Source organism: Channa argus, chromosome 3, assembly GCF_033026475.1.
Source record: "Channa argus isolate prfri chromosome 3, Channa argus male v1.0, whole genome shotgun sequence".
Lineage (NCBI taxonomy): Eukaryota > Metazoa > Chordata > Actinopteri > Anabantiformes > Channidae > Channa > Channa argus.
Window position 1 is genome coordinate 22,078,147 of NC_090199.1, and position 22,305 is coordinate 22,100,451.

At 39.2% G+C, this 22,305-nt stretch overlaps 4 protein-coding genes across 6 annotated transcripts; 1 reads left to right on the forward strand and 3 right to left on the reverse strand.

The window, feature by feature from the left end:
• Positions 1-27: 27 nt before the first annotated feature.
• Positions 28-6,046, forward strand: si:ch211-286b5.2 (uncharacterized). Of its 3 annotated transcripts, none has more exons than XM_067497977.1 (8): positions 28-67; positions 356-408; positions 595-704; positions 848-1,569; positions 1,901-2,447; positions 3,963-4,102; positions 4,475-4,582; positions 5,510-6,045. In XM_067497977.1, the coding sequence occupies exons 2-8, from the start codon at positions 375-377 to the stop codon at positions 5,598-5,600; spliced, it is 1,752 nt and encodes a 583-aa protein (XP_067354078.1). In that variant the 5' UTR covers positions 28-67; positions 356-374; the 3' UTR covers positions 5,601-6,045. The 3 variants fall into 3 exon arrangements, with proteins under 3 accessions (XP_067354078.1, XP_067354079.1, XP_067354080.1); XM_067497978.1 differs by lacking the exon at positions 28-67 and having other exon boundaries at positions 77-408; positions 848-1,418; positions 1,503-1,569; positions 5,510-6,046; XM_067497979.1 differs by lacking the exon at positions 28-67 and having other exon boundaries at positions 77-408; positions 1,901-2,315.
• Positions 6,047-6,176: 130 nt separating this feature from the next.
• On the reverse strand, positions 6,177-7,552 carry nanos3 (nanos homolog 3). The gene has a single exon (XM_067498816.1). The coding sequence runs from the start codon at positions 7,471-7,473 to the stop codon at positions 6,799-6,801; it is 675 nt and encodes a 224-aa protein (XP_067354917.1). The 5' UTR covers positions 7,474-7,552; the 3' UTR covers positions 6,177-6,798.
• Positions 7,553-9,442: 1,890 nt separating this feature from the next.
• On the reverse strand, positions 9,443-14,617 carry si:ch211-286b5.4 (afadin- and alpha-actinin-binding protein B). The gene is given in 12 exon segments (XM_067498818.1): positions 9,443-9,588; positions 10,302-10,449; positions 10,544-10,658; positions 10,887-11,048; positions 11,130-11,233; positions 11,306-11,459; positions 12,658-12,778; positions 12,856-12,934; positions 13,040-13,163; positions 13,252-13,317; positions 13,374-13,498; positions 13,608-14,617. Coding segments are annotated over 12 exon segments (1,347 nt in total). The 5' UTR covers positions 13,660-14,617; the 3' UTR covers positions 9,443-9,491.
• Positions 14,618-14,754: 137 nt separating this feature from the next.
• On the reverse strand, positions 14,755-21,103 carry si:ch211-286b5.5 (uncharacterized protein LOC100003596 homolog). The gene is made up of 3 exons (XM_067498817.1): positions 20,911-21,103; positions 20,251-20,377; positions 14,755-16,092 (listed from the first exon to the last, which is right to left on the reverse strand). The coding sequence occupies exons 1-2, from the start codon at positions 20,998-21,000 to the stop codon at positions 20,252-20,254; spliced, it is 216 nt and encodes a 71-aa protein (XP_067354918.1). The 5' UTR covers positions 21,001-21,103; the 3' UTR covers positions 14,755-16,092; position 20,251.
• Positions 21,104-22,305: the final 1,202 nt, after the last annotated feature.

Here is a 22,305-nt window from a genome sequence, read left to right on the forward strand (position 1 = left end):
AACACGCCCACTACTGACGTAAACTTTGACGTAACGTTAAGGCTCTGAAATCAACTGTGGTGGGGAGGTTAGTAGCTCAAATATAATGGAGAAATTATATATATATCGAGTTTGTCTCTGTGTAACGTTGCCAGTCAACTGGTATAAGTTTTTTTTGGCACAAATTAGTCATATTGACCTCAGCCACAGGTTATAGGTGTAACTTTATTTTGCCTACATAAGGGTAACGATAAGTTGAGTGTAAATTCATCGATGTTAGCTAGCTAATTAACCCATTTAGTGTTGTGAAAAAATATTCTGAAAATATTTATGCTAGCTCATAGTTAAATTTTTAACTGCAATGTCTTTAATTAAGTTAATTCCATTTCGAGGACATGTCCAAAGGGAAAGCGAAGATCGACTCTAGTGGTAAGAAAGATGTTCTTCTTGGGCTGGTTCAATGATTAATTATAACTAACGACTAAGACTTCGGTTTTGGAATATCTTATTAATTTATAATTTCAGTTTATACTGCATACTGCTTGAGTTCTGTATTAAAAGTCCAATTTAAGGTTTTTTTTTTATTATTAATTCAGTTGAACCCTCTGTTTCCAGAAGGTGTTGCTCTACCTGAATTTCGATCACTCCGGTCAAGGAAGAGAAAATGCCCAAGTAATGAACTTTCCCTGACGCAGGAAATTCAGCTTACTCTCCTGACTTCACGGGTAATTTAGATGTTTTAAGACAACACGTGTTTTATCAAGTGCAATTGTTGACAGGTCCTATGGCTTTTTACATTTGAGGACAATAAAGGAAAAATATAGCAGTTGTCATCCCATCAATACATTTCTTCCATTCCCATCTGCAGGAATGTGCTACAATTAGAAATCAGCAGGATCAGGCAGCAGAGCTGTCCTATCTTACCAAGCAAGATTTCTCAACAGAAAAAAAACATGCAGAAGAAAATGTTAAAGCTGCCGAACAACAAGAGCCAACTACTGTCATCCACCCAAAAAATTATTTCCAGCTGCAGAGATGTGCGATAAATCCGGAAAATTACACCAACAAGACGGGAAATGAGGAAATAACTCCACAAGACATAAATAGTCCCCCATGTCAAACACACACTGATCAATACCAACTACTAACCTCTGATATAGGGAGGGGATCCTTTGAAGCTGATATGGAGGAACAACTGGGAGCAAATCCAAACTCTCACTGTAATTTGGAGAGAAATGCTAAAACCAGCCAAGAAGAATCCACTACGTTTATGGATGATGTTAGAGAAGTCACAAAAGACTTAGCAGCAGGGCCACCTACCGAAAAGAAGCGAAGGATGGGTATGAGTGGTCTGACAGAGAAGGAGCGGAGTCCTTTTTTACAGACACAAAAGCGTGAAATTGGGCAAGATGAAGCAGAGATCGCCAAGCTGGAGATTTGTAATTACAAAGCTGATCTTGTGGCTCAGAAAGATATTTTATCTCCACCACCTTTGCCATCCTCACCATTATCCTTCCCAATAGGTAGTGTCACAGAGCAGAGTGAAGCCGAGATGAAACTTCAGTCCAGTCACTGTGAAGCGGATAACAGGTGAGGATCATGTAGTGATCTTTCCAAAATACCTGTTGAATATCTTACAATAATCTTTTTAGATAGGTACTGTTACATATAAATGGTCTAAACATTCAAATCAGACTGATTTCACAGACCTTGTAACGTTTATTTTTAGAGGCTCATGGTGGATCAATGACATGTGTGACTTGTTGTCTGGTAAAATTGACTGCTTCAGTAAAAAAAGATTTAAAGTGAAATTACCTACAGTGAAATACAGCCATACAGTAAAATATATTCCAGTAATTATATATTTTAAATATAAATTATAACAGTAATTGGTTACTTAATATTGTTTGTCAACACACAGGACAGGTACTGAAGTCTCTGTCACTGTCGCTATCCAAAATGGGACCACTACTTTGTGCTATCCAATCTGCTCAGGAGGAAAGAGCTGGGAGGCTGAAAGAAGCACAGAGATTGGTCTAGAAAAAACTGATGAACCAAAGTCAGATCCACCTGCAGAGGGGAAAGTGGAGGAGCAGTTGGGCAATCTAGAGCACCAGGAATTTAAGGGAAGTTCAGCAGAAATTATGAACAGAGATGCAGAAAGCCCAAAAGATGACAGTGATGGTGCTCTGGATGTTAATTGTTGTCCTTTCAACCCTTTTCCTATTAATCCATCTCAGAACAAACTGGCTGAGAATAAGAAGGATGCAAGTCAGTCTTCCCCTCTCCAGGTGCACAGTGTGATCAGGGCAAGAGTTGAGAGAAAAGAAAAGATGGTAAGTGATGCTGGTAATAAAGATGAAGCAGGTGTCTACTCTGCAGACACCAGGCCAGTGGGATTGTGCTGTGGCTCTGTGGAGCTCTGTGAGGCTGCAGTGACTGATTGTGACCATGAGAGGAAAAACAGCGTAAGTGGTTGGACGGAACAAATTGGCAAAATACCAATACAAATGCACTACACACAAATTATATAAAGCTAAAGAGTGAACTAGACTTATAAGTAACATTGAATAAACTAATAGATATCAGATATTTACCACTTTATTTAGTGATTTAATCAATCAACTTTTAAAGCAGAATCCTGCGACTAATGAAGTTGGAGCTGTTGCTAACTGAAATCTAATTAATACACTGGTTTACAAAGTTTACGAATCCTTTAAAATGTGCATAAATATGACTCAAAAAATGACAAGATTTTTTTCAAATATCAACAAACAATATCTCTAAGCTTTAAAACATAAACAGTCTGTCTGTGTTCAACATACAAAGTGATTGTGGTAAAAACAATTAGAAAAGCATCTCTATAGCACGTGTGTCCCATTCTATAGTAGACTTACTTCAGTGTCTTGGGTAATTGTCCAGCTACATCACTTAACTTTTGAGGTTCAGCTTGTGGACAGCCACCCCGACATTATCCTGTAGGATAACTTTGTAAACTTGGGAAATTCATAAATTCATTCCCATGTTTTGTTTTTTCTCCATGGTGTCCTGCAAAGAATACTATGCGTTTTTAATGTTTTTCATATGGTTAACTTATGAACACAGATGTTAACCAACTCCAAAAACTCCTTGAAGTCTTTAGCTTTTACTTTAAGGTTAACTTTTACCACATCCAACTGTGTCTGTTTATATACGTCCACCCGTTGACTGATACATATCTAAAGTTTTTGAGGTTACTCTGAGATTGCTCTTACCCAACAACTCATGATTGTAGGTTTTCGAAAATCTTTTTTTTGCAAGACATGCTCTCCATTCTTGTTTAATTGATTTGCAAACACCTGACTCCAGATGACATTCTGTGTCATCAGAAGCCTAGTGTTATCTGTTTTCCCATCACTTTGTGTGTTTAATGGGTGTGTTTTCAATAAAAGACACGAAAGATCATGACTGTTTCTAATCTAATGCTCTTAGTGTTTGTTGATATTTGTGACTTTGGTTCACATTTCTTGTGTAATTTATGCTGAAAACCAGGAAACTGCAAACAGTGGCACTATTTTTCTTGCAACTGCAGACACTGGTGAAAACTATTCTCTTTAGATATCTTTCATAACCCTTTTCAGCTTTGGAGAATGAACAACTCTTCTTGTAAGGTCTTCAGAAATCTTGTTTATTCTAGTCATGATGCACTTTTGCGAACTTGCGTTGTCAAGATTAGACTTGGCTAATTCTTCCACAACAGAGTCTAATTCTAAAACACTCTCCCACACTCAAATCTTTTTTCAAGCCATTGTAATGTAAAATAATTATCACATAAGAATGGATAATTTTTCTTAGTAAATGAAAGGATACATGTTTTCGTCCCTTTTTGTTTTTGTCTTTTTTATTTATATCTACTTTTAGGAGTTGTGTTAAATTTTCTAGCACCACTGTTGATATTTAAATGTGTACTTTTTATAACTTTACCGTTATTTTTCTTGTCACAGTGTGAGCCTGGTTTTGAACTTGCTGCCGGTTCTTCAGCTGTGAACACTGAGCACACTCAAACTAGAGTAACCACTGACCCGTTTGGATCTGGAAACTCAGATTATGTATCGGACTCGCAGATGAACTCCGTGGTTATGATGTAAGGAAGCAAGAGGTTAAATTCTACAAGAGCCCTGAGATTGAGAGGGGGTTTGGAAGGCTAGGAGGTCTTTGTAGAAACAGCCTGTGTAAACACACTCAGGGTTTAGCTCATTTAAAGCTTGGAAATGCCCATATTAGCGTTATTTCACAACTTTTCTGATGCATAAACAAGGACGGTCAATATTTGACCATCAGATTAACATACTATGAAATAAAAATGTTCCTTTTCTTTCTTTAACTCAAGAAGATAATAGTTTTAAACATAAAAACTATAAAATAGCTTTAAACACAAACAATTTTGCTAGGATTTCTAAGACATATATACACTTTTTTTAAAATTCCCCCCAACTTTTAACATTGTTCTATCCAGTGAGGAAGAAGTGATGAAGAAGGAGGAAGAAGATTGTAGTTCCTCACACTGTCATGAAGATGCCACAGACCGGATCCGTGGGCTCATCAGAGAGCTCTCCTCTCTAAAGTTAGTAACTCAGTGGCCCTTTTGCTGAGCTGTTTTCTCTGACCTTGCTCTGAACCCAGCTGTTTGTCTCTTCTCTCAGAGTTGAACTTTTTACTTCCACTACTATTGGTCAGTTTCATCCACTTCACACACACCTCTGCACTCTTATTGGCTGGAGGGAGGTCAGCTCTGTGAGCTGTAGACTGATTGGCACCTTCTACCAAGGCTACCTGAGGGACACTTCCTCTTGTCTGGTCAAGCCATACAGTTTAAAACATTGGTGTGAAGGATAGAGGTCCTGCTGAGAATTTTAGCTTCTAATCCGAAGTGAAGCAACTATATCTGAAGAACTGAAGTCTAATGCAGGAATATGTGGATGTAGTAGTCGCTAAAATATTGTCAAAATGTTCTGAGGGGTCAGAATTAAAGAGTTCAGCACAAGAAGAGGGTATTTATACATTTGGATGAATGAATCTTGGCTCTACCTCTGACAGTGCAGAAATATGAAAATTTGGGCATAACCTATTCTATTATTGATAATCATTTTGGGTTTTTTCCCACTCTCCAGTTAGGTCCATATCTATTTGGAGTGCCTGGATGAATTTGAAATAAAAAACTAAAGATGTACTTTACATTTAGGTTGTTAATGTTAAATTTGGGGGGGGGGGTCAAAATATGTAATACCTTATATGCTGAAACTGTGTGGGAAATAAAATAGCTTTTATTGCCCCTCCAGTTCTAGGGGTTCAAAAGTAATTGGACAATTAGGCGTTTTTTTCTCATAAAGTTACAAGTACATTGAAGGTTTATATTTCACTTAAGTATTTAAATTTGTAATATGCTGTTAGCTGTCAGTATAAAGTCCCAAACAGCTGACACTGTAATTTAACTCTGTTCCGTATAAACACATCTTTTAATCAGAATTTACCCATGATATTTTTTTTCTAGTCGAAAGGTCATGGCGACACATAGGGAACTGGTGAACCTGCGTCGTGGCAGTAAAACCTCAAGGAGCTCCAAAAGGATTTTGCCACCATGAGCCTGAGCTTTGTGTTGCTGGAAGGCTTTGTTATTACCCAAGGCACTTGTGCTGATGTACAACTGTTTAAATATTCCAATACAACTGGATAATCACTCTTTTAGTATAATTGGAGTTTAGTTCCAAGGATTTTTGTTCTAGTTCATCCCAAATACCAAAAAGTTGTTCATCTTCTGAAAATAAATGCTGTCATTGTCAAGTCAGTAATGTTAGTGTTATGCAACTATTAACTGCGTGTTGTGGCTTCATCTACCAGCTCTTAAAATTTGTCCCAATAGTTTCAAAGAATTGAGAGGTGCGGCAGAGGCTCAGTTGCTAGAGTGGCCGCCTACAGACCATATGTTCGGAGGTTCGGGCTCTTCACGACCACATGTCGAAGTGTCCCAGGGCAAGTCACTGAACGCCCAACAGCCCATCCCCACCCGAGCAGTGCCGGTCCCAAGCCCTTTGCCAAATCAACAAAATGATCCGCTGTGGCGAACCTGAACTAACAGGATAAGTCGAAAGACAAAAAAAGTTTTTAAAGAATTGAGTGATGACAAAAACAGACTGTTAACTTAGACATTTATAACAGCATACAAAATAGTCATAGACAAAGGGTTGTTTTTCACAAATGCAGAAGAGTTTAAATGCCATTTTCAGAGGGGCCACATGCACAATATTTGAAATAAAACATACCTGGAAAGGGTATTTAGTCACCTCAGAACAGGAACAAGTCACTCATTTTAAAAATGTAAAACGCTTACATGATGTTTCCATGCTGTGGAGTTATTACTTAAAGACTGCATTTGTTTTTATGTTCCTTCCTCGAAGCAACCCTTAAATGCATTGCAGGACATGAAATTGGAGATCATTTGGCCAGGTTTAAAAATTTGTAAAACAAACACATTTTCTTTTGAAATGTTCCCCCTGAAACATAATATCAAGTTGTTGTTCTTCAAAGTACAAAAACCAAACAGACGCTGGTAAAATGTAGGCTAGGCCGACCAACAGACCAGCTAGAAAAAACAAACCCAAAAAACATTCAGCCTTGTAGAAAGCGTCACAGCAAACGTGCCAAAACATGCAAATAAAACCCCAATATAAATAATAATAATATAAAAAAAAAAAAAACAAGCAAAAACAAACTCGTGCAATAAACACGTTCACACAAGATTCCGACTTCTTTGCTGCGTCTTTGTTAGCCGCCACCTGTTGCTCAGCGTCTGGACTTCGCATACACGGAGCTATACGCGCTGTCCACCTTGGGGCAGAAGCGTTTGGTGTGAGCTTTGGACCCCGTGGCTCCACACAGGGGACACACGTACTGCCGCAGATACGGGCATAAAATTTCTCCTGCTGGGTTCTTCAACCAGTGGGATGCGTACACCAACTCGGACTCTCCATTGTGCTTGCAGAAACTGCAAGACATGCGCTCAGATGATAGAGGTAACGGCGGCGGCCGATGGGTTTTCAAACGAATAGTTTTCTTTGGATCCTTAGGTCCACTGAAACCTATCGATCTTGGGTTTCCTTTAAAATCCCCCACATTTGGCAAAGATGCACGAACGAAGTCTGGTGTATGCGACAAACCACAAGCTAAGTGCTGATGAGCCGAAGAGCCCGAGGGTGACGATTTACAAGGGAGATCTGGCGCAAAATCTGCGCCGAGTTCATTTTGGCAACCTGCGTTAATGTGCACAGACACTAGAGTCTTACACAGGTCATCACACTCGGGGGCTGGGAATGAAGACTCAACGGCGCTATTATGGCCTAGGATTTCTTTGATGGTGTCCGACAATCCCATGTAATCTCTCCAGGGCTGGAAACTTCTGCTGTTGGAGTCCATGGTGCACGGTACTCGTTCAAGGAGCGTCAAAACTAAACCGTTCATACTACCTCCCGTATCGAAAGTTGTTTCTTCTTGTCTGCCAGACTCTCGCTCCGAAAGGAAATCGGCTTGTTCACGTAAAGGTCGGCAGAAACACTGGTTTGATTGGTAATTATGTACAAGAGGTGAATGTCGCACGCCCCAAGTCTCAGCAGCCAATCACGTGGCCTCATGCAGCACGCGTGCAGCACAGGTAACTTCTCAGTCCAATAGAATAGAAAGGTGAGTGATGCCAGACACGAGCTGCTTATGGGCCTAACGGGATACATTTTATTGTTTTTCCTTTGATTAAATCTTTGTTTCTAATATCAAAATTCACAGAAATATTTGGTTTTGGAGATTAAGTGAAAACAATCAAAAACCAGTAAACACATACATGGATGTCGATTAGAATCCGTTAATAGAGTCATGAAATGTTTAAATTATTTTATATGTATAAATACAGGCAATGGCAAGAAACACTTTGGTATTTCTATTATTGTTTTTATTGGATGAAAGGGCTGTAAATGAATCACAACTTGCACGTTAAACTTTGAGCATTAACTGCCTGATAAATTTGCGCTATTCTATAGTTTAAAGGTGTTTGGATCGAAGCGAAGAACATATAGTGAATTATAGGCTGTTTAAAACTAATCCTGCTTTCATCAACTACCGGGCCCTTTGCAAAGCAAATATAAAAACTCTGAAAAACAAAATCAATTTCTACATAATCTTTGTAAGACTTTCGTGGATTTGGACTCAGCAAAAACGACAAGTCTTAAGTGTCCGTTCATCGTGTACAGATTCAACTTTTGTTTATAATTTAAATGGAAAGACGCCATAATTAAGACAGAAGTGTGACAGCGCCATTGAAGAACGACAGTAGTAGTGATGAAAATAAAGCAGCCTCCCCATTTTCTAGACGTCGTGAGAGTGGCGCCACTAAGAAAAAATAAAAACCACGACGCCTAGTGGCATTTTTGACCCCAGGCGAGTCGCCAGAGCCGGGGTTTGAATTACTCTGTCACACCATGAATATCAGCTACAGGATAATTTGCATTCACTTCCCAAGTCGGCAATATCTAAATAAAGTATTTGTCAAACTACTCTAATCGTAGAATTTGAGACTCAAAAACGACTTTTGGCCAATCTCGATGGGGAATATGGGAAAAAAGGCTGCTACTCATACGTCCTGTGTGCTGAAGCAGCACTCACCTGCAGCCTACAGCTACTCCATATATTCATTAGGTCGAGATATTTCGAGAGACAAAGCATCAGTGTCAATCAACCCAGAGAACCAAGCTACAATGTGCAACTAATTTTCAGTGGAAACACGAGTAAAGCCTGAGTTTAGAATGTTGGCAGCAGTCCAAAGATATTGGCATCTAAAATTTTTAAGCAAGAATCTTGTTTCTGTTTAGTACAATTTGCAGCATTTGTATTATAATTCAGTAATGACAAATACCTAAAGGGCTGTGCAGTGGGGCACAGTGCAGGAGACCGCCTTATTTAGCGATGAGCTTTCCTTCACTTTGTTAACGTTATAACCAGAGTGGGCACAGAGAAACTAGGCCAATCTTTATAAATATTCATTACTCTTGATTTGTTACTTAACTATTTTGTCATGTCTTTTTCCCCCGGTGATCTGATTGGTCAGGAGGCAGGAACTAAAGGGTCCAGCGTTCAACAGTTCTTACAATGATATGAAGTACCCCCATTGAATTGTAGAAACAGAAAATCTACACACACAATTTATAAATGATCAAAGATGATAAACATAAATGTACCTATAAATCAGTTATTTCAAATGTAAGCGCAACTCTGCCCAACTTTATCTGCTGTAAAAGCTTTTGATATTATCTAAACTGACTGTTCTAATCCACAGTGAAACATTTTGCCAATGTATTTTAGCTTTTTGCCTTTTTGTAAGTTTTTGTAAGTGCCACAGTGTCAGATCAATGAAATAGGATAAAATATTCAGTCTTTATTTTAAAAGTATATGTATATATAAATTACCATCTACTACAGCAACAAGAATTGTTTTAAAATGACCAGTCTAGGTGTGGACCCTGTGGCCTGTGCACAATCCCATCTGCAGCACAATCCCATGTCTCTAAATGGTGATCAACCGCTCTGGATCTGAAGGAGAAGAACAAGAGATGTAAAGTAGAAAAGAAAAAACAAAAAAAAAAAAAACAGTTAAACCGAGAACGAAGCAGTTTTACAGACATGTGATTAATGTCTGTCAGTCCCTGCAGAAGTTTGCACACATTCTTGATTGTTGTGGCCAAAAATGCCTGATTGTGACAGCTTTTCTTAAATACACAAAAAAATAAAAAAACAAGTTGTATGTAACTCTCATACTAAAACTACAGAAAGCAAGTTGAAGAGAGAAGTTGCCTGTTAACCATTAGTATAAACATGGCATGGTTTATTCATTAGCTCAATGTGCAGAAAGCACTAACTTTGTATGGTGCTGCTATAAATGATACATTTTACAATTTCATATATGCAAACAAAATATTTAATTTGTAACCCTTCAAATTTGTAGCAGCACTGATGAAAAAAAGGAAAAGCATAATTATACAGAAGCTGTTTAATTTATTATATTTGTACACAAAGCCAGGTTGCACTCATTAAATACAGAGACTGGCATTAGATGGGATTGTATTTGAACATCATATGGCATCAGTGCAGAAGACAGACTTACAGGAAAACTAGCCCTAGAAAAAGAATACAAGTTTGGCCTATAAGATACCATTAGCAATTCAATACAAATACGACCTGTTCTCTGCACATAGCATTTGAGACTGGCTGTACTACACCTGCTGGCTGACTCCGTCTCTACCAACCTGCAGTTGTATGATAGATTGAGGGCAGAGTAGAGCTCAGGAGTACTGGGAGTCTGAACACAGCGTCTTCCCTGATGTAAATCAGAGTTGGATGATGGAGTCATGGGTATACAGCCTGATTTGCTTGTTGGCCCCAAACCTGAAGAATCTGGAATGAAATGAACATTTATGGCTTGTGAATTCAACGTATTTGATCAAATTAAACCCATCAGTCAATCCTTTTTTTTTAGCTGCGTACTCACTGAGTGCGGTGCTCTCTCTCCTGCTGCAGGTCTGAGCTTCTTTAGCAAATACAGGTGAGGTGCACAGATACTGCTGCTTTAAAAGAAAAGCCTTCTGTTGCTCAAAGTCGTGGCGCTTTAGACAAAAATGTAAACGCAGAACTTTCAGTCACATTGTTGTGATTCTTTGCGTGAGTGAGCTGTTAGATACCACATTCGATTTTCTGTGGCTCATGTACATTCTGTCACACTTTACTTTATCCCAGTAACTGCTAAATTTACAACTCAGCATGGACCTACAGCATATGACAAAATGATCCAGTCATTGCATTCCATAAACAGCAGCCTTTTATTTTCCCCTCACCTCATGGCTTAGTCGGATGGCTGCTTCAGTGAAGGACTCTCTCTCCCTTTCAAATGTTCGCCTCTGATAATCAAGCTCTACCAGCCGCATCTGAAGACGTTCCCATTCTTCCAAGAAGTAGGAGTCAGCCAGTTCAGAGGGGAGAGGAGACGCAAGGCTATCCTACAGACAGAGCATTTTTGATACTTGCAAACATTCCTACAAGTATGAAAAGTGAAGGGAAAACCCAAAAATAAAACAGACCTGCAGCTGCTGCTGTTGTAGTCTGACAAGCTGTTGAGTCTCCTTCAGTTCAGTTTCTAGCTGAGCCAGGAGCTTGTCATGGTCTGTACCTACACCAGTGTGGCCTGCACAGTCAAGAAACCCTTGATTTATTTGATTCCTGAAACTAGAATTTGTGAATCATAACAGGCATTTACCATCTGGTAGGACTTCGCTCAGTCTCATCTGGACCCGTCTCCAACTCTGAACCACTCCTCCTGTCACATGATCACCAAGCAGCTCCTCAGCTTGATCCAACCTTTTGTTCTCATTCTGGGCCTCGTCTTGAACATCCACCGTGTCCTTCAGAGTCTTTAAAGGTTGATCAATTTGTCACGAAATTTTTATTACTGAGGGTTCAGCATTCAGCCGATTTGAAGATCAAAAGTTAATTGCTGCCCCTGGCAACAATACTTTATAAAAATTTCAACACATGCTCCCATTGGGTCCAATGAACAAATGAAAATATGTTTTCCAGTCTTTTCTAGAGGTATCCCAACAATGAAATGCCTCACAAACCAAAATAATGTTTATTCACAGATACTACAATATAAGTAGAAGAGTATCTAGCCAGTGATTTCTCACAAAGCCTTATATTCAATTTCTATACAGCAGGACATATGAACTAAAGTGAACTCAATGGCAGAAAGAGCCGACAGAGATTACGGACCCAGACAAAGCCGCCAAAAAGTCAGCAGAAAATATTATAAATCACAGGAGATGGATTTGTGCTATTGGTTGTTGACAACATGCTGCTTTGCCAGTAGTGTGAACTGACTAAACTAACTAATTTCTTACAATGGACACATGCTGTCTAGGCATAGCAGTGCAGCCTTTGTAGTCCTGTATGTTATATACACAAGGGTGTAGCCTAAAATAATTACTTTTTAGGGGGACAAGTGAACTTGTAATTATGGCAATTGTGAGGTAAGTGGTTAACCTGTACTGTGCCACTACCTGGGTGTCTCGCTAGGTTTTGTATTCAAATTGGCCTTTGCTCCATTGAGAAAAGGTAACCCCATGCCATTTGCTGTTATGTTGCTGTGAACAGGCTACAAAAATATTTAATGTCTGTAAGCACACTTGCTGAATTTCTCTCCTAAATTGATAATTTCAGGATTAATGCCAAGGTTGATTGAATAGTCTTGTGTTACTGAATGTTTGCCAATTTACTGTACAGTTACAACCTTCCCCACACTGTAAATGCAGACACAGTATTTACACACATTCAGAACTCAGCCCAGCTCACTTCAGTACTGGGATGGAGATAGATATATATATCTCTCTCTCTCTCTCTCTCTCTCTATCTCTATATATCTCTATCTATATATCTATATATCTCTATCTCTATATCTCTATATCTCTCTATCTCTATCTCTATCTCTATATCTCTATATCTCTCTATCTCTATCTCTATCTCTATCTCTATCTCTATCTCTATCTCTATCTCTATCTCTATCTCTCTCTCTATCTCTCTATCTCTATATCTCTATTTTTTTTTTTTCCTCACCTGCTCCATGTTAACTCTGAGTGCATGCAGTAAAGTTGTGAGGCTGTGACGCAATTTCATTGCCTCTCTCAGCTCTGCTTCTCTGCGTTCGAGCATCAAACGTAGGGTTGTTTCTTCTTGTCTGAAAGAACTGAATGCAAGAAAGAGGGGAACAACCAATGGCGAACATCAGAAGGTACATGTTTACAGCCAGCTTACCTTGTCGTAGACCTGAATGATCTGATTGGCTGTTCTCTTTTGCCTCGGCCTCCAGGTGGAAAGTTTAACACCTCTATGGCTAAACAGAAATACCACATGTCATTTTTGTGGTTTTATTATGTGAGAAATGTGGGCCCATGGTTGTGTATGGATAATTTTGTGGAACTATCAAAACAACCCTCACAGGGTCCTTTCTCTCTGTGCCGGTCAGTTAGCTGGGACAGTCGCTCCTTCAGCCTGTTGCAGTGCTGCTCTCGACGCCTAAGCTCTGCCTCCTGCTGATTAAATCGCAGTTGCAGACGGGTGAACTGGTAAGAGGAAAGAAACGCAAGACATACTAAGGTTTTCAAATAGTAGTGTATTACACAGGGTCTCTTACACATGCCTAGACCTTACCTTCGTCCGTTCACAATTCAGCATGTCCTGAAGCCTGGCCACTTGCTCGCCCATCTCCTCAATCTGCTCCCACAAGAAAAGAGTTTAGCTCCCTCCCAGAATTGAAGAAATATTTCCATGACCTCATTCTAACCCACTCTGATTGAGTCTCCATGCTCTCGGTGATCCTCCTGGTTGGTCCAACAGTAGGCACTGAGAGGGCGCTCACTCAGAGGATTGGCGCTGGGATCCTTAAGCAGATATGAGTCTGTAGTATAACAGAGTAGCAGGGATACTGGAAAATCTAAGTATTGTTTTTGGTCTGAATGTTTGGGGTTAGTCATGTTTCCACACTTAATAAAACGATACACTTTTACCTGAGTACTCCTGGTGTTTTCCCAGTTTCCTTTGGCCAAATCTGGTAGCCATCTGGGTGCAAAATTCCCATATTAGCAACTGTGTGACCGTTTACTCACATGCTACTTAATCTGTTGTGTTGCACAACAGAATTGACACAATAGGAACACAAACATATCTGCATTAATATGTTCTTCGAATAGTTCAAATGTCTAAGATCAATATTTTAGTTATAGTGGATCAGTTCTCTTGCATGCTTCATGTCTTACCTGAGCAGCACAACTTCCTCAGTGTGATGCAGCCTCTTTTATTTCCAGGTAATGCCAATTCTGCTAATTATCACTGACAATGCACTAAAACTGTGATTCTCCATCCCTGGGCCTCCTGCCCTAATTGTTTTCAACTATCCCCCCCCCAAGTAGTGCCATACCCTCTGCTGATTGACTGGATCAGGTGTGTCCAGCCAATCAGAAGCTGGAAGATACCATTTGGTTTGTCTTTTTTACACCAACTTCATTAAAGATGGTATCTTCCAGCTTCTACTTCACTGAATGCACATGCTGTAGGTAATCAGCTGTCGTTAGTGTAGTGATTTAGTTTAAAAACAAGCAGGAATCCCTGGATCAAAAATTGACCCATCGGGCTGTGAAGTTATTCTGTTGAAAGGCTTCCTACCAAAGTTTAACTAGCTTCTCACTTTTCAAACATTTTGTGATGTGTGAAAGTGGAAACTTCCAAAATTCAAAACACTTAAGCATGTTTAACCACAAGTTTAATGAGTTTGAGCAGTTTACTTGCAAAGATAAAGCAAACCTAGCACACATTTCTAGCCCACACCCCCAAAAAGAAATCTTAATAGTCCCAGCATTTATGAACATTATTTTTTTCATGAGCATACAGTGAGTTAATGGTGCTGCCTGTTAAGTTACTCTGTAGTGCAGTGAGATCAAATGCCTGCCAGTCATAATTTGTCTTAGTAGTTACTTAACAGGCACCCAATTTATTTTTGGATTAATACATTTAAAGGATTTTGCATGAATGTCTTGAAGACGTTGCCTATTGCATACCCTAATCTGAGATGGTTTGATAGATCTGTAAACTGACGGCTACACATTTATATAGTAGGCTGCTATTAATGTCATTTGCACACAAGAAAATTTGCCAGTGTCTGAAAAAGTAGTTTATTTTTAAAAGGTTGCCCACAGTAGCAAAGTTAAGAAAGATAAAGTAAGAAAGATAAAGTAAATGTTTTGGTTGACCCATGATTCTAGTGTGAAAAATGATTGATGCAGTTATTACAGCATGATTCATTAAATACAAACAATATTTAAAAGTTTTGAATAGATATGAACATTTGCATTTTTTTCATTTGTGTGTCTAGTGATTTACACAAAGTAGCCACAACATTAATACCACCTGGTTGTTTTAAATAATGATAGATCAGCTAATAAATGCTGATGTATCACTATGGGCTAACGACCTCTCAGCACATAAAGTGGTTCCAATTTTACCAAAAGCAATCTTTGACCCTTATTTTTCATTAATTACTGTACATGTTTTGCCATTGCCACGTTCACTTTTCTAGTTTAATTGCTGTAAAATGTAAATAATCCTGTAGGGAAAACATTTTCTAGGCCAATACTTACACTTTTACTTGAGTATTAAGTTTGTGTACTTCTACCACCTCTGCCCATAGTGTATCACATCCTGCTGTGTATAGTGATGTGTAGGTGCAGACTGATCAGAGTGGTCCTTGTCCTCCAGGACATTATTAAGACCACCGGTGTTAATTTTTTGACTGATCGGTGTGTATTAAATGTAACAGATTTCACCCTATAAATGGCATGAGGCCTTGACATTGTTGTTTTTTATATTATTGAAACTTTGTTCCAAAAAAGGACAGAATCAAATGTCAATTAACAATCACATGCCTTGCACTGCTTAAAGTCTGTACCATGTTTTTACCTTAGTAGTGACCAATACCATAAATACATGAGTAGTTTAACACACCAATCAGGTTAACGCAAAAGCTATAAGCATGTATGTTGGCCACATATACAATTAGTGTTGTTTAAAAAAACAGTTTTTATAGATTGCAACATATATAAAAAACATGTTATTGTACTTGAATGGCACCTGGTTTAAAATAATGTTTGTTTCTCCACATACCACACAAAATACAAGAGGAAGTTGCACCGAGATCAGACATGTTTAGTACTGGGTAAACTACGACCAGCTTAATCATTAGTCAAAATGTCAATAAAAAATTTTCAACTAGAAAAGTTTGGCCCTGGTTTAACGTAACAGATGGGAGTTGTGGTACCATTTGTTTTGACACACAAATATAAACCCCCATCCCTTCTTTACCCACCCTCCCCCAACTGCTTCAAACTCATCAGCCCCATGTTGCATCATCCCAGGAGGAGCTGGTACATCTACAGCAAGATCAAGTAGAAGTGAAGGAAGCCTTCGATGAATAAATCTAGTATTCCACCACATTTCCTGCTGCAAAAGACACAAAAACACAGATCATTGAGAACAACTAGAACCAAAATTACATAAAACAGTAATAACTGAATTCAGCTTAGCTCCTTTAGTTTTAATATAAGTTTGTGTTTCCCTGTGCATGGCAGTGTCTACAGGTATAAACAAGCTAAATGTCAGACTTTTTTGACCTTTGAAATACCACTTAAAATCTAATTTAAGAACCTAACTTTTGATGGAACATATACATCCAACATGAAAACTTCTAATTTAACACTTTTTTAGTTCAAAATTAACAGTAAGCAGTGTTTCACCAAGAATTTTTTCAGCAGTTGTGCTGTTGTACTGTCCTTTGCCTGCTTCTACTACAGGTAACACAGCTTAAACTAAATAACTTAGTAAATAGTAATCTGTTAAAAAAATAATAAAACAAGTGCTCGATTTGATTTAAATTAGTAATTCTCAGCTAAATAGAACTGAAACTGACATGTAACTGTTGCATATACAAAGCTGTTCATGTTTGTCCCCATTTCATAATATCTGTCAGTTATTACATAGCGAGTTCCAATCTTAGATTATGCCACTTAAAAACCATCAGGAAGTTCGACCTGAACAGTTTTTGTGTGCTTTCATTATTTTCTTCATGTTTCTGTAGAATCCTGACTTTCTGTCCTGTGTGATTCAAACTCCTTCACTCTTGCAATCTCCAGTTGGTCTCAGATTTTTCACTTTCTATTCTGCATGTGCATCTGCACATTTTAAAACTGTAAGGACCAGCTCCCAACCTTACATACTGTTTGTGTATAGGATAGAATCAATGTTAATGTCTGCTGTAAAATGTGTTTCGATGATAACTTAAGCTAACTTCAACCTAAACACAGGTACCATCAGTCAGCATGTTGGTGAAGTTTAATTCAGGTTTGGTTATACAAAGATTGAGTCATGTCAACTGAACTGTCTTTCTTCTTGGAGTGGCTGAATTGGCTCGCTAAGGTGGGAGGTGGGAACATCAAGATGTAACAATTACGACCCTAGCCCCCTAAGATGGGGGTTGTTAGGTGAGGCCCTCTTGGTGGATGTGTGAAGTGGTCTTAATCTTCCTGGGGATGGATGAAAGGGGAGCATGAAAAATGGGATACAGGTTGTTCCTGAGGCCTCGTCCTCTACTCAGAGAAGCATTCTCCACGTGAACATAAGTGGCTTCACATAGTCCACTCTCATACCAGCTGTCTTCTCTGTCCAAAATGTGTACTTTTGTCTTCTCTTCTATAGTCATAAAATTGCCAGACTTTGTGACAGGATGCTAACAGGCTTAACTAGCAGCTATCCTATTTTGTTGTGTAGAATCTTTGACTGAACTAAACTTGCAGTGGCCTGTATAATAAAGCTTTTAGAGATGGGTCACAATGCACCATAGTGAAGGAAGAGGATGGAGGTGAGCTGGATTTATGCAACAACACTAGACTTTAACTGTATAATAGAACAGGGAACGATAATATTTTTTCTCAATTATTTTGTTTTTATAAACCACTGGAAGCCAAAATCATAACTGAAATCAAAATTTGATTAATTGCACACCTCTAGCATGTACTACATTTTAGAATAATAACTATACAATAAGGACGAGGAAAAACACTGATCTCTTAAAAGAAGACATAATTGACAACCTACTAAGCTCCACCGACCACATCTCCTCTATCTCAAGGGCATGCAGATTTGTCCTCTACAATATCAGAAAGATCAGACCCTACCTTTCTGAATATGCAAACCAACTCATTATGCAGGTGCTGGTCTTATCTCGTCTCGACTACTGCAATGCCCTGTTGACTGGGCTACCACCATGCACAATCAAACCCCTCCAGATGATCCAAAATGCAGCAGCACATCTCATTTTTAATAAGTCAAAAAGGACACTTCACACTACTCTTAAGATTGTTGCATTAGGTTCCTGTAGCTGCCCGCATCTGGTTCAAAGCTTGTGCCTACAGAGTGGTAAACTCAACAGCACATGCCTACTTCTACTCCCTTAGTCATGTCTACAATCCCTCCCACCCACAGCGAACAGGAGCCAGTTTACCATAACACCACCAAGTTGCTTCATAAAATTTCAACAAGCTATTTGCTAGGCTCATATGGTAATTATGTTCATTTGAATTTGGGATTATTTTCATCATCAATTATTGGTTTAGCCTATAAACATCAGTAAACAATGAAAAAACTTTCATTAGAGTAAAAATGGCAATTATTAGAGTTACAAGATTATGCTATTTAATTTGTCTGACCAAAACCCCCCCAATTTTTCAATTTAGTGTAATGTTAAACCTAAAGCATCAAATGATGAAAAGTGCAGGTTACAAGGGGGAAGGTGGAGAGCTGGAGTCCACATTTAGGGTCGGAACAGGACCATTGTAAGAGGTGTCAGGAGAGGGGGCTGGGGGGCCACTACAATTGCTTAAGGCATTATCAGGAGGGGGAAGAAGGGGGAGTGACAGTGGTTGTAGAAAGGCATCAGGGGAGTCACCTGATGCAAAGGCCGCAGTATCTAACCTGTTAAAGAACAAGTTCATTAGCACTAGCTACACTACCCTCAACTCCAACCTGTGATGGTCCTCATACCACTCCACAACTCCCACATATTGTTCTGCTGGAGTTTCCATTCCAGCTTCGTCCTGGAACTTTTCCTGTCTTTGGCATCACAGATCTTCACCTTCAAGTCCTTTTGAATTGCCCTCAGGTCCTCTTTATTGACCCAACAAAAGGCCCTCTTCTTCTGATTTAGACTGTCTTTGGTTCTTAAATGCACTGGTTCTTGCTGGGACAATGCTGTCTACACAGAAGTTGATGTAGTCAGTTATGAACATTGTAAGCCCATCTATAACCTCTCCATGTGGTTCACAGGGTGCATTCCAGTCCATTGCTTCAAACCAACCCTGAAGTGCCATCTAACTGTCCCCTGATCATCTCCTCACTGACCTTGTGGTCAGAGGTAGCTTTTTGACCAAAGGCACATAGCAGGGGGTGAGAAACACCAAGTTGTGATAAGATCTATAAACAGTGACTATAGCAATCGAGAATTCACGGTGTAAATAATAAGATCTGAGACCAACAGCTAACAGTACAATTTATGAGCTATAGATATGGTCCTTGATTGTAATGTAAATGGTAAATATTCACTTATATAGCGCTTTTATCCAAAGCACTTTACAATGTTGATTCCCATTCACACACACTGATGGCAGTGGCTGCCATGCAAGGTGCTCACCTGACCCACAGAGTCAGGAGCAACTTGGGGTTCAGTGTCTTGCCCAAGGACACTTCAACATGTAGCCGGGAGCAGGGATCGAACCACTGACCCTGTAGATGGTAAGCCAGTTAACTATGGACCACTGTAATTTCTGGAGTTTTTACAGTAGGTTTGTTTTTAGTTGACACAAATCACGTTTTTTAGAGCTGTGCTATATTCTCTTCACATCAAAGCAAAATTTTATGTATGTTAATTTAGTAGTTAGTTTATTGTTGATATTGAAAATCATTTTAGTGTATTTTATTCATGGCGAGAAAAAACTAGTTTACTACTCATTAACGTAACTAGCACAGCTGCAGAGCTGTGGCAGTTTATTACTTAAGGAAAAAGTTCAGGAAGCCTTATTCAACTGCAGCAGTTTGGTTGATTGGTTAACACACCTTTTAGTTCTGTTCTGCTAAACAATGAGCAAAATGTGAAGCTACTCCATGAATTGATAGAATTGAACATCAATCTAATGTAATTTAAGTAACATTAATATCACAAAACTAACTGACTAATGTAAAATCCCCTCAAACGATAGAATGTGAGCACCATAAATCGATGTTTGGGAAACACTGCAGAGTTACCCAATCTGGCAACTGCGTAACACATTGCACTTGCCTGATCATAGAGTTTACATGCCCCAGGCAAGCAGAGGAGCAATAATGTAAAGGCCTGCATGGCATTTGTGCTTAAATAGCTAGAAATTAATTTTCATTTGGTCAACTAACGCAATAATAGACTATGCCACGCTGTATCTTTGCAACTGCAGTCACGAAATTTGTATTTATTTGGTGACTCTTGGGGCTGCCAGATTTTAATAGCTTTATTTCCGTGCAAACTGGTTGTTAATGTGTAGTTAATAATTGGGCTGATGCCTCAAACATGCCAACCTCAGAACAGGGAACAGGACTTGGGCGGTCTGAAAGGATTGTCGCTGGAAGGGACCCCGACCAGGAGAGGGTCCTTGGACGCATTTTGCTGACAGAAGTTTCGCAGATCAGCAGCAGCCTGGGACACCTGCATGAACAGTGGCAATAACAGCACATCACATGTAAAGTATTAGTAAACTCCCAGCTGCCCTGCTGTCAAAACACTACTAGCCCATTTACATAGCCTAACGTTACTCACAATGACTGCCTCTTCTGTTTTGATTAAATTTGCAACTACCGGCGAAATAGACGTGCGTGTTACCTTTTTTTTATTTACAGCTACTGTTTCCGTAAGGTAACAAAACTACCGTAAGAGGTTTAACTAACTTTTCTAAACGTGTCACTTCTGTCGAACTGTTGAAGCTGATTTCCCAAGAGAGCAATAACATTATCTGTCAAAACAAGGAACAAGAAACGTCTTTCATGTAAAGTGGTAAAGTGGTGGAGCACAAACCAGCTGACAGACCCTCGTGTCCCTTTATGCACCACTTTTTAAAACTTATACTAAAAGAGGGCATTCGTTTTAATTTCTGTAACACTTTCCGCCATTCAGCAGCAGGTTAACTAACGTTAGCTCAGTCTTCCGCGTTTGGGTGTCGGTTCAGAGCGTCTTAACTTTACCTTGATCCTCCGGATACTGGCCTCTAACCGGAGCTGCTTCACCGCCCTCTGAGCGATAATTAAGTTGTTGCTGGCATTGTTGTTTGACATGTCGACGGCTGTCCGCAGACAAAACTTCAGATTACTTTCAATAAATGGCCACCTCCGAGCGGAAATTGACCCGAACTGCTCTGAACTGTAAACACGAGTGGGCAACGTTCGGCACTCGGTGCCCCGCCCCCTCGGCACCAACGGGCCATTCTGTTGGACAGTGGGACTGTCGATCAATCAGTGTCTCCTGCTGCACTGGCCGTTGTTCCGAGTTTCGTAGACACCAGAGTAGGAGGCTCCACTGTGACCTTCAGCGACAATGTAACGTTCAATAGTTCATTATTCACCGAAACTTACAGCAATTTGGTTAGATTCTACAAAAGAACATAACATTCACTACACCCTGATTTACTGGGGGGTTGGAGGTGCTCATTAGTCATCAATGCACAAAGTAAAAATGTAATTCCTCAAAAAATACTTACAATACAAAGTGGGCATCCCCATTCTCCAGGTTTTAGGTACTCCGTTAAGAAATACCTATACAAAAGTTCACTTCTGAAGGTGATGCTGTTTATCATTTAAATTTACACAATAAGGCACAATATAAAGTACAGCTGTGCAATTTAATGCAATCCAATACAGTGGCTCTGCCATGATTTCTACGTTTACAAGGTTATCATTTCTCAGTTTTAGGTTGAAACTGCCAGAAGAATGATAATTCTATTCCATGTTAATTATTCAGGTGGTTAGTGGAGTCGTACTGGAGTGCATTATAAGAAGAGGTAGCTCTAATGTTTTGGCCTAAACATTAGAACTACCTTCTCTTATAGTGCACTCCAGTACAACTAAGATTCAATTGAAATGTGCTTCAAGAAACTACTCCGGCAAAGGTGTTTAGTCCTTGTTAATTATACTCAAGATGAGAGAGAAATACTTAAAATAATAAAACCATTGCTGGGGGCTATGCACAGGTGAAACTACACCTTTAAAAAGGAGATTTGTTTTACTAATAAACTATTAGTACACTATTTTTCAGAATAAATGTGACAAACAGATTTCTAGCAATTGTATTCAATTTTATAAGATTACTGTTTTATGTTGCATGATAAGTTTAGAGCTAAAACTGAAAAAGCATCAGGTCACATACCTAAAGCAGTCTCACCTTCGATTATGTTTATTACAATTAGGTAAAGTCTCAGTATGTAAGCCCACAAGTGAACCCTGGAACCTGCCCTCACCCCCAAAAACATAAAACAGCACTGGTCCAAATAAAGAGATAGAAGTCAACTACTTTTACTTATAGTACTGTAGGTAAAAAATAAAACATGTACTTAGGTACATTGAGTTAATTAACATTGCACAGTG